The 17,196-nt window shown below is 37.0% G+C and overlaps 2 protein-coding genes across 3 annotated transcripts in view; both read right to left on the bottom strand.

Moving 5' to 3' along the window:
- Nucleotides 1-17,196, bottom strand: part of LOC145775955 (malectin-A-like) — a 232,060-nt gene that overhangs the window by 9,613 nt on the left and 205,251 nt on the right. The gene's annotated exons all lie outside the window — the stretch shown is intronic.
- On the bottom strand, nt 86-15,397 carry LOC145772006 (4-galactosyl-N-acetylglucosaminide 3-alpha-L-fucosyltransferase FUT6-like). 2 transcript variants are annotated; one of them, XM_082583811.1, is made up of 5 exons: nt 15,195-15,397; nt 14,216-14,260; nt 13,271-13,438; nt 11,954-12,188; nt 86-803 (listed from the first exon to the last, which is right to left on the bottom strand). In XM_082583811.1, the coding sequence occupies exons 1-5, from the start codon at nt 15,350-15,352 to the stop codon at nt 225-227; spliced, it is 1,185 nt and encodes a 394-aa protein (XP_082439937.1). In that variant the 5' UTR covers nt 15,353-15,397; the 3' UTR covers nt 86-224. The 2 variants fall into 2 exon arrangements, with proteins under 2 accessions (XP_082439937.1, XP_082439945.1); XM_082583819.1 differs by lacking the exon at nt 86-803 and adding an exon at nt 8,751-11,187.

Raw genomic sequence — 17,196 nt, 5'->3', positions numbered from 1 at the left:
TTCGATGAAAGCGATTTCTGACTCTGTTTCGTTGAAAACACAACATTTGGAACAAAACAAATTATAGCCTATTGGCCATGATAATTGTATAGGTCTATAGACTAATGATTACACTTCTAAAGAATCCGAATGGAGCCCATTTGGTCCTGTTAAGGTGTGAAGACAAAAGAGTGTTGGTTGGACAAAGATTGAAACGTTCCCCACCTTTTGAATGAGTTGATGACTCACTGTTTTCGTTTTACTTTTTTTCGCAAACATTCTTTCGGTTCTTTCTTATACATGAAATCAGTTATTGAATTAATCACTTTCCTTCTTGTGTTATCTTTCAGCTGTTGACAAAGTTGTTCTTCTTTTGTTGTTTCGTAGTATGAAAATCTCTCTCCACTTTTCTTTCGCCACAAAAAGTACTCACGATAAGCTGTATCGTTCTTATGTAAATACATCAAGTAAGAAGCAACGTCTGCGGGAGATCTAAAATCTTCTGTGTGTATATATGAGCCAGCTGGCGCTAACTTTTTCATGTCTTCTCTTGATGGTCCCCAGACAACAGGAACTCTTTCCTTTCGTATAGCTTGTGACCAAAATTTTTCAGTCACATAATCTTTGCAATGCAAAGCGTTTTCAAAGGACAAGTAAAATTTATAGGAATTGAGTCGCTCTACTGAAAGTGTATTGTACTCAGCCGAATTTCTGAAGCACGCTCCGTATCGATCAACCTCCAACCCGGCATCGACGAGATCTTGAACATATTTCATTCTTGCGATAGATCCCCACATACTTTTGCAGTTACTTACGACCCAAATCTGAAATTTTGTGAGATTAGTTGAGCAAGTTACTTAATTATTTTTGATCGATGTTTCACACTAGTAGTGATAACCAGTAGCTTTGACAGGAGGTCCAAAGAATACTTTTGGACCCGGGCATAGGCGTAGCCAGGGGGGGCGAAAGGGGCCATGGCCCCCCCAAATTTTCAAAGTTTGGATTCCGAAGTTGAGTTCTTTGTTGAAAATATAATAAAATTTGTAGAAATTTATAACGTTTTCCAAGACATCTGGCGATTAACACCCCAAGGACTTGTTTTAGACACACAGAAAGACACCAATAAATTTTGCAAATCGTAAATCGCGTAAAATTTACTCGATTTACGTTTCTTTTAACTAATTTGTGGAAGCAATTTCAGAATGGCTTACTCTGTTGGGTTTTTGTGTAGCTGAGTTTTTGGTGTTCTCTAATTTTAGACGCAGATTTTGCCCGTTCGTGTGTAAGAGCTACCTGTAATAAGTTAATAGCTGTTTATCTGCTAATAAATTTCATACAAATATTACCCTAAAAGTGTTTCTTGAAAGCGCTTTAATCCACTATTTAAGTGTAATTTTGCAAAAATTTTCCGAGGGAGCATGCCCCCGGACCCCCTAGAATACGCGTGCCTTCGGCACGCTCTAACCCCCACCAGTTTCATTGCTTCCCCTTGCTCAAGTCACCAGGATACGCCACTGCACATCAGGTGGCGATGTCTTAAATCCAACACTTTGTCGTTCTCTTCAATTCATCAAATATTTCCCCCCCCCCCAAATTTTTTTCCTGGCTACGCCACTGGACCCAAGCCTGTGATAAATTTAGCATTATTTTAGCACTGACTCAGCATTATCTTCCCAACAGCGCTGGTGACAATTTTGGTTTATTGGCTTCTATGTTCCTTAAGTGGGAGAAGAGAAGGTAATTTGATAAAGAAATTTTTAGACACCCCCCTTGCAGAAATCTTACAAAAATACTGTCAAGTGGCAGATCAATGAAAATAATGCCAACAGAAATGTAGCTACGGTACCTTGTAGGCCTATAATTTGTGGTGTAAAATTGTTAAAACATGTTTTTTGAGATTTCTGTGAAGTTTTTAGGTGGCGATTATTTTTGTAAGAAAAATTAAAGAAAAGTAGGGTACTGGAATGAATTCATTTGACAGTTCAATAATAAGGTTTTTTTTGCAATGTGCATCCAAGCATAGGCCTACAAAATCAAAAATACACAATGTTTATTAAAAAAGGTAAATTGGTCCTACGGTGTGTTAAATTACCTTTAATTTATCAATTCATTATTGCAGTAGTGTTAAAAATTTCAAGATGTTTAAAGCAGTTAGACTACAACCTGAAAAACTATATGAGTTTATCAAAATAATAAGCTACTGTTGTGCAACAACGTGACTCATCAGCCTATCTTAATAGCCTATAGCAGGGGTCACCAAATGGCGGCCCTAACCCAAGCTGTTATGTGTGGCCCGCGGAAGGTATCAGCGTACAAGTATAACCAAAAATACTTTTCTTGAAGAGTTAATGAGCATGAAGGTAAAAAATACTTTTCGGGAAAAATATTTTCGTTTTGCATACGATTCCACCGACCGACCAATCAGATTGTTGTTCTAGGTGGGGGTCGCCTAAAGTTATTTCAATGCGATGTCCAGTCACACTGTCTCAGTGGTTGATGAAAACGTCTGTTTTCGAAATTGTCTCTGAGCATAGGGTTGCTTATTTTAAGTTTGTAAATGCCATGTAAACACTATAAGCTTAGTGTGCGTTTCACCGTTATTGTGTTTCACGAGGAGTATTCCCTTTAAGCAAGTTTTTGTTAGCAAAATAGGTCGGTGTGCCAACTCAATTTATAATAAATTGGCAAAATATTATATATATATTTAAAGACTTTTTCTGATTGCATCAAGAAAATGAAATATCTTCTGACAGGTGTTGGTTGTATTATTTCTGGTTGTATTTTCATAAGACAACTTTTTGGTTCTATTATTAAAATATTTAGTTTGGTACCGTACTGCAAAATGTTGTTAATCAGCAATTCTTGTCATCCTGATAAGCACCGCAAGTGACAGTTGTCTTATAATCAAAGAAAGACGGTTTTATAGACTTTCACAAAAAGGACGAAAAACCAACTCATTGCTTTTTTAAAGAGAACACTGTTCATGAGTTATGATAGAAACGTTTTTTTTTTCGGTGATTTCTATAAGCGTTTGTTTCATGGTGCCTAGTTTCTTTCTCCCTGTTATTGGAGCCTATTTTTCGCTGATATGTTAGCAGGTCACTGTTGTTGCCTGTATTGCGGTGTGTCAAACATTTCTCTGGTTACTGAAACTGTTAATTGCAAGATATCTTTTGTGAAGCGAAGTGACAACATCACTCTTGCTTGGCGATGAATATTCTGATGAAACCGTTCGACTCGCTATACGTGCACAAAACAAATGGCCTCGTTTATTAGGCAATGTTAAAGAAGTCAAAAGTGTTGTTAATAGTCTGGGAGCCTACGACAGAAGATTTCACCCCATAAGGTACAAAAGGTTTGACCCCTTGAAGTTACTGGGGTCAACCATGTCACTCACAAAAAGTATGGAAGATTGACGCGCCGGGTGGATCTGGTCCCTAGAGCCCCCTAAAAAGCCCAAAAAGGGGGTTAATTTCACCCCATAAGGTACATAAACCAAACTTGGTGAATACGAAGTTCTATGTCAGGACATCACAAAAATATCAAATCTAACAATATTTTCGAGTGGAAAGGTGATGTAAGACCCCCCCGAAAGTGACCCCCCGGGGGGTTAATTTCACCCTATAAGGTACATGGACCAAAGTTGGTCAAAACGAAGTCTTATGTCAGGACATCACAAAAATATCAAATCTAACAATATTTTCGGGTGGAAAGGTGATGTAAGATGCCTTCAAAGTGACTTCCCTTAATGTGACCCCCTCGGAAGGTTTATTTCACCCCATAAAGTACATGGACCAAACTTGGTCAAAATGAAGTCTTATGTCAGGACATCACAAAAATATCAAATCTAACAATATTTTCGGGTGGAAAGGTGATGTAAGATGCCTTCAAAGTGACTTCCCTTAGTGTGACCCCCTCGGAAGGTGTATTTCACCCCATAAAGTACATGGACCAAACTTAGTCAAAACGAAGTCTTATGTCAGGACATCACAAAAATATCAAATCTAACAATAGTTTTGGGAGGAAAGATGATGTAAGACTCATCTAAAGTGACCCCCCAGGGGATTAATTGCACCCCATAAGGTAGGCTACATGGACTAAAGTAGGTTAAATCGAAGTCTTATTTCACGGCATAACAAAAATATCAAATCTAACAATATTTTCGTGTGGAAAGGTGATGTAAGATGTCATCAAAGTAACCCTAAGAGGGTTTATTTCACCATAGAGTAGGCCTACATGGACCAAACGTGGTCAAAACGAAGTCTTATAGGACACCACAAAATATCAAATCTAACAATACTCTCAGTTGGGAAGATGATAAAAGACCTACCCAAAAGTGAATCTCCTCCTATAATTTAATTTACTTCATCCCTTACTCGAACCAACCTTGGTGTAACGGAAGTGCTATGCCAGGACAGTACCAATGGATTAAATCTAAAAATATTTTTATTTAGGTTTTGGTGAAATACATTCACAAGCTGTCCCATGATGCATGAAATGGAACTATAGCCTACTTTACAAAAAGTTTTTGTATAAATCATGTTCAGTCAATCGAAAAAAGGCAACAGGACATGACAATACATGGCTTTGTAACCCCAGAAACAGAAAGTACATGAGAAGCATATAGGCTACAGTAGCCAGAAAATTGATCGAAGATCTTGATACGACCACTAAATGTTGAATTAATCGAACAACTGACTATCCAAATCAAAACGTTTCGAAGTGAATCATTTGGAACGTTAATTCAGGCAGTAATGAACATTTTCCAGCTGCTACAATAAATAACCCAATGTAGTAAATTTTTGTTTAATGCCATTTGCTTCATGTCTCTAATCAGTTATTGTAACTGTTCATTCATAAACAGAGATTGTTTGTGTAAATGTAAACGGTCGTTTCTTTATTCTTCATTGTCACTGCTGTCGCTTTCACTTTCTTCGTCTTATTTGGATAGTCAGTTGTTCAATTAAGTCAACATTTAGTGGTCGTATCAAGATCTTGGATCAATTTTCTGGAGCCACGGGCGCCGATCCCTATAGGACAGTGGGGACATGTCCCCACCATCTTTTTACATGTCCCCATCATCTTTTTACATTATTTTTGTAACGTAAAAGGGAAAATATTACCCGAATGTCACAATTTTACCAGTCAAACGTTTAAAATATATTGAAAGGAGGGAACAACATTCTTGTTTTATGCGAGGAAGCCCCAACCGTAGTAGAAATGTTTTATTAGGTAGAGAAACCCTGGTGTAACTCGCAAATTGTATTTAATTTGGTTACGCCAGGGCCACACAGTGCAGAGTTTTAGAATTACTTTGAAAGAGTCGTACAAGCATGTAGTGCAGTAAGTGTAGCTTGTGTTACTTTTGTATAAGAAAAAAGCTATTTTTTCAGTTATTATTACATTGAGGTTAAGAGCTGCTGAAATGTCTTTACCGGTTTGGCAAAAAATTGTATATAGGAAAATCAGCAGTTGGAAGGCTGGCAGGCAGCTTTTTTTCAATTGAAAAAACTCTTACCCTACCCAATTTTTAAAAGACTTGTCACGTTCCAAATCGTCTTCAGTATGGACATGGCCATGGTCAACCTCCTAAACTTCAAGATCGATCGGTCAGAGTATTTTGCAGTCATTGACAGCTCGCAGCAAAATCTTACTGACTATTTCAAGTCGACCGATCTTGAGCACTACAAAATTCTACAAGAATCACTCTTTAGTGGAAAGCTACAATCACATTTGGTAGACGATTATCTTCAGTTCTTTGACACAGAGTCCCTTGCACAAGATTTTCGAATGATATTCAAGAAGATACCATCCGCTGTTTGGCAAATGTTTCCGCAAGTGGAACTTTTGCTCATACCACCAGCCCGCTCGTGTTCAGCTGAACGCTCATTTTCAACTTTGCGACGTATCAAAACTTTGTTACGATCTACCATGACACAGAAACGGCCAAATCATGCAATGGTCTGCTATGTGCACAATAAAGTTTTGAATTCGATCAACCTTCATTACAAGCCAAGGATCAACCAAGGATTTCGTTTTTAATTCGCCGGAGACTCGTTGCCGAGTTTGGACTTCTGCTGTCCAATGCTGACACTGACAATTAAAATACATCGCATTAGACTTGTAGCCTATCTACTGTAGGCCTATTTGTTTGTTTGTTGAACAGACCTCAATCTTTCAGCTCGCTTTGCTCGTCTGCCCTTTCTTTTCTAGTAAATGTCCCCACCAATCTTAGAGAGCGATCGGCGCCAATGACTGTAGCCTATATGCTTCTTATGTAGGCTACTTTCTGTTTTTGGTGTTACAAAGCCATGTATTGTCATGTCCTGTTGCCTTTTTTCGATTGACTGAACATGATTTATACAAAAACTTTTTGTAAAGTAGGCTATAGTTTCATTTCATGCATCATGGGACAGCTTGTGAATGTATTTCACCAAAACCTAAATAAAAATATTTTTAGATTTAATCCATTGGTACTGTCCTGGCATAGCACTTCCGTTACACCAAGGTTGGTTCGAGTAAGGGATGAAGTAAATTAAATTATAGGAGGAGATTCACTTTTGGGTAGGTCTTTTATCATCTTCCCAACTGAGAGTATTGTTAGATTTGATATTTTGTGGTGTCCTATAAGACTTCGTTTTGACCACGTTTGGTCCATGTAGGCCTACTCTATGGTGAAATAAACCCTCTTAGGGTTACTTTGATGACATCTTACATCACCTTTCCACCCGAAAATATTGTTAGATTTGATATTTTTGTTATGCCGTGAAATAAGACTTCGATTTAACCTACTTTAGTCCATGTAGCCTACCTTATGGGGTGCAATTAATCCCCTGGGGGGTCACTTTAGGGGAGTCTTACATCATCTTTCCACCCGAAAATATTGTTAGATTTGATATTTTTGTGATGTCCTGACATAAGACTTCGTTTTGACTAAGTTTGGTCCATGTACTTTATGGGGTGAAATACACCTTCCGAGGGGGTCACATTAAGGAAAGTCACTTTGAAGTCCTCTTACATCACCTTTCCACCCGAAAATATTGTTAGATTTGATATTTTTGTGATGTCCTGACATAAGACTTCATTTTGACCAAGTTTGGTCCATGTACTTTATGGGGTGAAATAAACCTTCCGAGGGGGTCACATTAAGGGAAGTCACTTTAAAGGCATCTTACATCACCTTTCCACCCGAAAACATTGTTAGATTTGATATTTTTGTGATGTCCTGACATAAGACTTCGTTTTGACCAACTTTGGTCCATGTACCTTATGGGGTGAAATTAACCCCCCGGGGGTCACTTTCGGGGGGTCTTACATCACCTTTCCACTCGAAAATATTGTTAGATTTGATATTTTTGTGATGTCCTGACATAGAACTTCGTATTCACCAAGTTTGGTTTATGTTCCTTATGGGGTGAAATTAACCCCCTTTTTGGGCTTTTTAGGGGGTCTAGGGACCAGATCCACCCGGCGCGGTCAATCTTCCATACTTTTTGTGAGTGACATGGTTGACCCCAGTAACTTCAAGGGGTCAAACCTTTTGTACCTTATGGGGTGAAATCTTCTGTCGTAGGATCCCAGACTATAAAGGAGCTTGCCCTGGCAGTAGCGTTGTTCGACTAATTTTGTTGCTACAGTATTCTAAGATAAATAGTAACAACATGTAACGCTGAATACTGGGTAGGAAATGGGTTCTTTTCTAGCATAAGAGTCAACCTACCTAAAATTTTATTAGTGCGGCCCGCCACAGCTCTTCTTAATGCCAAAGTGGCCCGCATGCAAAAAAGGTTGGTTACCCCTGGCCTATAGCATTACTGGATAAGTCAAATAATGAGAGTTATGTTTATTATACTCGTAGGTTTTTTGAGTTGTTATTTCTACAGGGATAATTTGTTAAAATTTATCAACACTAATACTTTGATTAGTTAGTTGCAAGATTGGTAAGTTGACAATTGATCACTTTAGAAAGTTAGATAATAATTCGTGCAGATGTTGCTGCGAAAAAGGGATTTCTGCATTGGTTTAACCTACCGCAGTGTATCAAATTACCTTTCGTGTGTATCAATTTCAACAACGTAAGCATGCGGCTCGCGCAAAACAGTTTTACCTGTTGCGGCATGTGCATAGTTTTGAGTTGAGCAAGCCTGCATAATTTATTCCGCCTATTTACGTTAGACTTCTTGTTTCACGCTTCTTACAAGTAGAAGTTTTTTATTGACTTTATAGCCTAGTAGGCTACGTTTTAAAGTATTTTTAACCCTTTGCTTTTCAACGTTTTTTTGGAAGTTAACTGCTCAAGGGGGGGCCGTTTTTGGATCAAATTCAATCAGCTGTTACGAGTTATCCGCTGATGCTATTTCAACAGAAGTTGCACTGGTGTGAAAACAAATCATTTGTCTATAAGTTTGAAAACTCATTATTTTAAAATTTTATATGTTAAACTTGATATTTCAATTTTTGCAAAGGTACCCAAAAACGACAATTTTGATTTAACTCGCCGCTATTTAATTACCGTGCTAATCCGATTTCATGCAAACTTCTAAATAACAAAGAGCTCGATCGAACGCACGAAGTGTGTGTGCGGTGTGCCGAATCATTGCATTGATTAGAATTTACGACTTGCGAGCAAATCTTATTGTAAGCTACTCACTGATTCTAAAATAGTTACAATCAGAGTAATATTGTTACACGAATTTGAAAAAACAAAACTGCGTTTGTTGTCTTACATTTTTATCCTAAACTAATGCATTCCGAAACTCATGGCTAGCTTCTAGTTTTATGGAACCAAATTTCTCATAAGTAACACCTTAGCCTGCTTGAATAGCTGTTTACATCTTCGTTTGTGTATTTTAGGTCTACAATTGAGTTTGTAGAATGAATATTTTTAGTAGAAAGAAGACAATTGAACAAGTTGTTGAAATAATCTGAAATTTCTAAGTTCAAATTAGGTGCTTTTGAAATTGTGGATTTGTGTCAAGTCGCAACACAAATATCATGCAGGCCACATCATAAGTCATTTCGCTTACGGGTGTTTATAAACATGACTCATAAATTACATCCACAAAAAATACAGCATTTACATCAACAAAGCTAAGTTCGAAGCTCACTTTTTATTGAAGATTGTGTCAATCAATTTGAAAATACATTTTTAGTCAGCCAGCGTCGAAATAATGCAACAGCGAATTGAGGAACATGCGTAAACAAAGGAAATGTGAAATAACCCACAGTCAGCAAATCTACATAAATTTAACGTTTACAAATGTTGAATCAATGTAAAAGAACTGGATTGCTGACTGGGTCCTTATTGTTTGAAGCACTAAAAATACGCGTAAAAGTGACAACGTCAGCAAGGCAGTGATTATGTTTCTGGCCAAAAAAAAACATTTTACTGAGATACAATAAACATAATCATTTTGTGCCAGATTGTGAGAAGACTTCCTAGATTCTTTCCAACCATTTGCATGATTGCAAATTATTTTCTATAACTTTACATTGCTAAAAAATGTCTTCTTTGTTGAAACAACGTGGCTACAATTCTATAAAAAATTCTTAGGCCTACTACATTGAAGTAATGAAATTTTTTTTGTGATTTTGCTGATGACGTTTTACAATATCCGAGAAGTAAAAAATAATAATGATGAATTATTTTACAAAACCGTGGTTTGCAAGTGCTTCACAAAAAATTGTTGGGGGAAAATTTACTATTAGACGTAAAACGTTTGTAAAAGAAAATTGTCGGTTTACGTATTTATAATGTTTATTGCGCTGTTATCGAATTATAAACTGCCTGTAGGCTATTGTCTACCTTTGTGGTTGCCGGCCAGCTTAGAGCAGCATGCAAACTAAGCGTTTATGGTATTTGCATCGTGTTATGATTCTCGAAAATTTCCCACAAGGTCTTTATTTTTATCGTGATATTTTGTGCCTCTTCTGTCCTAAACTTGAAGTTATTGTGCAGCACTATCCACATCGGTTTTTAGACTCAGTCTTCATTGAAAATCTTTTGTGTGGTGCATCATTTCAAGTAGTGTCTTCCCCTAAACTGTTACACAAATCGCCTTGAACCAGGTTGATTATTATGTATCATGTGTGGAATTATTACTGTAGATGTCTGACTAAATTCATGCCAAAGTCGAGCAAATTCTGCTTTCGGGATCCTTGCCGTTATTTACTGTATTTTTTGTTGATAAGTTTAGGCAGCATTTTTCCAAGATAAATGAAGACATCGGTATTGTTCGTCACTTAGATTTAGTTTTCTCAGCATTATTTATTCATTCTTTGATCCACTAGTTTGTCCCACTTTTGGTATAATCGGATCGTTTATAAATGGCGGGTCTTCACAATAGCCGGCCTCTTATACATTGGCGCAACGTATTCAGATGTTGAATCAATGATGAAGAAAGCTGATTTGTTGTTTGTCTTATGTGACGCCTAAATTTATGCCTCGTCTACAGTACAAAATATTTTGTAATGTACATTGTGTACATTGTACATTTTGTTTGTAGGCCTACATTACAAAATATTTTGTAATGTAGATGAGGCATTATCATCTTTATTTTGCGCTCTTTGGAACAAAACACAGTGCACTGTGAAACAAAAATACAGGACATAACAACAAGTAGGCGACATAAAGCAGTGAAGGGACGCCATCGAGTTAGCTGCTACGTGTAAAGGGAGCCTATCTCATAATTTTGAGTGTATCTCACAATTACTGTTTGCAAAAACGCTATTTCTCCGGCTTCTCCCAAAAGCATTTGCAGTGATACATTTCCTCAATTGCAAGTTTTGTCAATGAGAGCATTTCCATAGAACGTTTATTTCGAAACCAGGTTTTCGTGTCTTTATCCAAGAGAAGATTTCTTATTGTAACGTTTTTTATTCGTCAATGAATATTATCTGCTTGAAACAACTGTTTTGAATAGTTTGTGGCCTCCATAGCCTACTATTTTGATCGTGGATTGCTATTCTTCTTTGTAGAGCTGATAACGCAAAAAAGCTTGCTATTATTGTTTCTAATTAACAGCTTTGCGATCACTGGCTTTTCTTTGTAGCATAAGAAATAACGCGCTTTGTATTATTGAGGTCAAACCAAACAAAAGAAAGCAAGAGGATGCTTCTCTCTGCTCGCGCATATCGATACACGAAGCAATTATGAGCTTATGGCTTGTCATCGCAATGTAATCCATTTCACGCTTTGCTGGAAGTTAGCTAGAAATAGTAAAAATTCACCAAAATCTTGAATTTACAAGAAAACTACACAACTTTTAGCATCAAATTTAATATCATCAGATCCGCCTGGCAATTTTAGGAAAAGTCAAGAAAAACCAAGTGCATGGCGTTACTGTGCTTCAAATAATTAAAGGAAATATGAGGGGGGGGCCAAATCTGGCCTCCCTTTGAGGAGCAAAGTGTTAAGAAATGTATAGTTTTGGTAGAGAGGTACTTTTTAAAAACCATAGACAGACAATTGATAACAACTTAATAACATTGAATTGCATAATTCAAAATTAATACAGAAATGAAATAGATACATAATTTCAAACGTTTTCGGCAAAACTTTCTGCCCTCTTCAGGAAAATATCTTAATTCATCTAAACAAATGATGAAACAATGATGAATGTTTAGATGAATTAAGATATTTTCCTGAAGAGGGCAGAAAGTTTTGCCGAAAACGTTTGAAATTATGTATCTATTTCATTTCTGTATTAATTTTGAATTATGCAATTCAATGTTATTAAGTTGTTATCAATTGTCTGTCTATGGTTTTTAAGAAATGTCATGCTAAATTGAATTAAATTATGATTCAGGGCTAGTTGTTCGCTGGGAAAGTATAAAGCAATAGGCTTAATGGTAGATAGCAAAAAAATCGCCAAAATTGTAAAGTGAGCTGCTTCAGTGACCGAAACGTCCCAGAAGAAGGACTGTATAGGCCTAAAGTTTAATTTTAAAGGATCATCTCTAGCTGTGAACTTACAGCAACTCGTTTTTTCTGCGATAATGTTTCTTCAAGATGCACATTATCCTTTTGCAATTTAGAAAATAGTCCTTTGCCTTTTTCATAAAGAGAAATTACATCTGAATCCAATCGATAACTCATGGTCCAGTTGATAAAACCTCCATCAAATTTTTTGAACTTGGTTTTTCGCTCCACGTTGGCGACATACGGAGGGCTTTCCATGGAACGAAACACAAAGACCTGGTTTGGATCTCTAAAAACGTTCACGTTTGATAAAATGAATCACCGTAGGCTATCATATTTGGAAAACATGCTAACGTACAGACAATCTTCTGTTGTTAACATTTGGCTTCCAAAGTACTAACTAACAATTAAAATCTCAGATGATCGCGTGTTAGACCCCCAGCAGTGCCGGTCTTAGGGTATTTCGGGCCCAGTGCGGAAGCATTGCGGCCCCAATGACAATGATCCAATTCGTTAGCATAGCTAGGTATTTGAAAGGGGAGGGGGGTTTTGACGGGGGTTTAGCCGAAGGCAATACCCAGCGGCAGGGGGTCTGGAGGGCTTTCCCAGAAATTTTTGAAAAATTACTTTGAATTTGGTGCATTCTGAGAGCAGGATCAACAAAAATTTGGTTTTGAATAAGTTAATACCGTAGCCTACTGTAAAATGGTGCTGTCCGGTGTGGCATAGCAAAAGGATAAGATCATGTTTTCTTTGGCATTTTTTGGAAATAAAGCTGAGTCTCTATAGGCTATGTTTTCTTGTTGCTAATTTCTGCAAAAATTACTGCATTTTCTGAGTAAATTGCGGGCCCTGTGCGATCGCACGGTTTGCACATCCCAAAGACCGGCACTGCCCCCAGGGCCAGAAATTGTTTTAGAAAGTAGACTACCACTAGGCTATCAGGAAACAAACCAGAAAACCATCCAAGTTTATAGCTCACGCTTCACATTGAAATATTTTTCAACGACGATTCGGCATGTCTCTACATGAAAGCTAGTTGATGTAGCATATAGACCTAACTTAGCCTACTCCAAACACGCAAAGTCTCATTAATTGTCATTGCCTGGAGTAGGCTACATTGTGAGGGTAGGCTATTACAAGGAAATAGCCTACCTTAAAAAATTCACTTCGCAGCATTGTCTGGTGCCCTTCTAACAGAGCTTTTTCAACAACCACCTCATGCTCCTTTGGACGGAAATTTTATTTTTTTTACCAAATGTGTTTGAATGCACTGTTGTATCCTAAATCCAGGGCTAAAATTGAATTTGAAGAAAAAGTTGATTACCCTCCCCCTACTTTAAGCTCCTCATCACATTTGTTTCTTCATACCTATAGTGTTTCCAAGGCATGGTTTCGTGGTTAAGCGCAGTGTAATGAAAGACAACAGCTTTTGCATCTTTTAGTTTCGATCTGTCATGCGTGACTACACAATCACCCCAGTTGCCGTCCACCAATCCGCCGTCTACGCCCCAGTCCTTTCTCCAGTACAAAATATATCTACGTATGACAAAGATACCGGTAATGTAAATAACGTTAAATTTTGTCATATTTGATACATGATACAAAATTTCTACAAGTATGGGATGCAAAACTACTTGCTAAAAGTAGGGTGCATTAAATATTAGGGTTTCCAGATATCTTTCAGCCAAAACGGTAAGTCTGACTCAAAATTCAGCCTATGCTTCTTTAATAGCCTAAATCTATCCAAAGAATTGAAATATCATACAATTTCAAGAACTATCAGCTCAACAATGCAGCAGTGTTTGTAAATTGAAGCTGATAGCTGTTCATAGCAATTAGTTAGACTACAGCAGGAAGAACCATACAAGTTTGCCGAATAAGTTAGCTTACTGTTGAGCTTGAGCAAAACCATTAATTTATCTAAGGATCATGACTGTATTAGTCAAATTGTTGGTCCGATTTTCTTACTTTCTTAGCATAATTTGTAAAATGCAGTAAATAAAAATGTAGCTAATGTGATTACACTGGTCGACAATTTTTTGTTTTGTTTAGAATTGCATGTTTTAGTTTTGATCTATCATGCGTGACCACACAATCACTCCAGTTGTTCAAAAAAAAGTTTGAGATGAGAATAGGTATTTTAAAGTTTGTGAAGAAACTTTTTATTCACTGATATAATTTTGGTTTGTCTGTTTAAACAAAATGACTTTGTTTATTTTGCCTAGTGAAAATAAACTGCAGCTAGCTTTGTTCGTTGAAACAATGTTCTCTTAAAGGCCTATATTCAAGGTAAAAGTGCAGTGTTTAACGTACTTTTTATCTTTTATTTTCAAGGCCGTATTGTTGATAGCGGATAATCTGAAACAAGAAAGACATCAGTTTTCGATTGTAACTAGTTTTTATGGCTTACATTAATAATAAATTCGTAATAGTGTTTGTTTTTGCGGTGGTTACTCGCGCATTACAACTACATGACAATTAGTCTCATAAAAAAACTTTTTTTGCTTCTTTGAAGACAAAAGTAAAGCAAATGTTCAAGAAACTCCACAGTACCTTCTCCGTTAGTTTGAAGCTTTGATGTCGAGAGAATATCGGTCCATTTATTACTAGTATTAACCTACTTTAGACTATTATTTATTATCAGACAGATAATACCACGGCATTTAACATAATGCATTAAACTGAACATAAACTACGAACGTCTTCGGCCATACACATGTTTGCCCTTTTCAAGTACCGGAAAATAGCTGATTTTACATCTCCATTGAAAAATAGTAAATAACTGATCTTCACAATGAATTGAAAAACAAAATGCATAAGAATGAAACGGCAAAGCAGGGAAGAAAGGCACATCACATGGCGGTTAATTCCGCGAGGCAAGAACGCATCATATGATGAATTAAGAAAAGACGGCAGATAGGATCTTATTATAGGATTCATTATATGATGCGTTTTTGGTCAGTATTATAATAAGTAAATGTGGTTTGTGCAGCTTGTTTATGTATTTTCCTACTTTGCTAATCCCGAAAAATCCCGGGATTAAGGACTAAAAATGCCTGGAAATCCCAATCCCGGGATTTCAAATTTGATCCCGAAATCTCAACTCATGTTTTTGTTGATTCTGCAGACACAATCTACCCAATACACATAAGCGCTTAAATGCAAGTGATAGCCTATAAATGCCTGTTTGAGGACTTCAACATGAAGCTGAGTGCTTTAAACTTCAGTAGAACTATGCGCTAGAATTATAGGAAGACGAAAGAACTATAGGCTACCGCTACACATAACTCACCCATCACGTATGGAACGTCGGCCTGGTGAATGTGCTTCATTTTCCTTTATTAGTTTACAATTCTCGATTAAATATATGCAAAAGCAAGTCAGAATCACAGCACACGAAAACTTTATGAAATCCTCTCCTTTGCACAATTGCCATACATTCGTTTTCATGCTCCAGCACAAACTATACACAGTCTAAAGCAACAGTAGGCCTAAAAATCGAACTACAGAAATAATATTGCTCATTTTTAAGATCTCAGTATCGCAGAAAAGCAATTCAAAAAACGACACAAGCTGCCTGCATAGCCGAGTGTCGAAAGATTGTGAAAAAAAAAAGAATTCTATTTGAATAAGACCTTCTGATGATCCGTTAGGTGAAACAAGCTGTTAAGGATTCAGACAGTAATAACTATATTTGATTTTATTCATAATCATAAATATTATTAAGTTCTTTTGTTTTTGTTGGTGAAATAGGCCTACATATATTGGTGATTTGCCCATATTATATAATTAATTAGTTGCATTAAATTCTTTTTTATTAGGCCAACATTAAGTCGTTTGCTGCTTTCAATATGCGTCCCGGATTTGCATTTCTAAATAATGGCAAGCCTAAGTAACAAGAACATAGTAACTTACATGTTTGAAATATGCAAGTAATATACACAATACAAAAGTTACACAAGTTCCCATACAGACAGCGAGACGAGACGACCATACGGTCTACTAGTCCATTGTCACCCTACGGAAAATGACGAGTTTGCCATTTAAAACACCGTACAAGAGAAAAAAATAAAACGTTCCCACGCTTCAACATACGCACCAAATCTGGCATTGTCGGTATTTTCAGTGATAAGCAGACATTTTTAAGAGTTGTTAAACCATAATCTTAACCCCACCAGTATTCAGCAAAACTGGTCCTATGCTGACAATGGTAATGCTGACAATCCCAAAAGTGCTTGAAAATAGGTAGGCTACTTAGAGGTAGGATACCACCAAAATAGACTTTAAAATAAGGTAAAGTTGGTTCTTTGAGATTATAGTAAAGCTGGCAAAACTATAAGCTTGCAGCTTATTTACGGTGGAAAAGTGCTGGTGAAACGTACTTGCAATTGAGCAATTTGTAAAATGGCTGTGGGAAAATTCATTTGGCTGGACCTGGCAACACTTCTATCAAGGGCTTTAGTTTAGAAGGGTAGGCAAGAATTGCTAGGTCAAATTACAAAATTATCTAAGAATTGATTCATGCTTGAATAAGTTATTTGTTCACTTGCATTATTTCACGTTGTGCTACCCCGCACTGCCTTTAAGCATTCAAAAAAAGGTTTAAAGGCACCGAATTGGAAAAGATTTTAATAGCCTACTTTTAAGCTTAGACCTACTTCTATTTTCACATGCCATTTATTGATTGTGTTACCACGGCCTAGTCGCCTGCTCTACATGGGCATAGACCTGAAAAAAGATAACAACCTTCAAGAGCGTCCGTCAGACGCCTTCTCCACGCAGCCTACAGTGAGAGTCATCCTCTTCCAGTAGCCTAGCTACACCTATAGCCATAGGCTACGCTTGCAGTCACACAACTGCCTTACCAAATTTCATGACTAAAGTAATAGCGAAAATACTAAATCTGACGACAGCATAACTTCTAGAAAATTGCAGTCTACAATAACTGAGAGTCATACTTTGTTTTTGTCAAGCCTGGCGCTGCAAGCCTGCAACACTGGCCTAAGGCAAAGTTGCCAAATGTTTTTAATATTTCCAGTCCAATTAGGCTACCATTGAAAAGTAGCTTAGGCTAATCGTGACAACTCACAAGTGATGAAACAAGCCCAAAAACACAACAATTTTTCTCAAAATATAGTCAAAGTTGAACTGAATTTGGTGATAATGAAACGAAACCAAACGAAAAAATACAACTGCTCAAATTTTCCCACGACTGTAAAACAAAACTAAGTTTAGCTCAGTTCCGCGGAACTGAGCGAAACTGGCAACCCTGGTATAGTTGCTACTTAAATTAA

The sequence above is a fragment of the Aplidium turbinatum genome, chromosome 1 (assembly GCF_918807975.1).
Source record: "Aplidium turbinatum chromosome 1, kaAplTurb1.1, whole genome shotgun sequence".
NCBI classification, from domain to species: Eukaryota; Metazoa; Chordata; class Ascidiacea; order Aplousobranchia; family Polyclinidae; genus Aplidium; species Aplidium turbinatum.
Note: the sequence above shows the minus strand (reverse complement) of the source record. Positions and strands in the feature narration are given on the sequence as shown.

Bases quoted from the DNA above. Each gene is read 5' to 3' on its own strand.
- LOC145772006 (XM_082583811.1), bottom strand. From the start codon at position 15,352: ATGAAAACGAATGTATGGCAATTGTGCAAAGGAGAGGATTTCATAAAG. The intron at 12,189-13,270 runs GTATGAAGAAAC...GAACGTTTTTAG, and splicing joins ATGCCTTGGAAACACTATAG to AGATCCAAACCAGGTCTTTG. The intron at 804-11,953 runs GTAAGTTCACAG...ACAAAATTTCAG, and splicing joins CGCAGAAAAAACGAGTTGCT to ATTTGGGTCGTAAGTAACTG.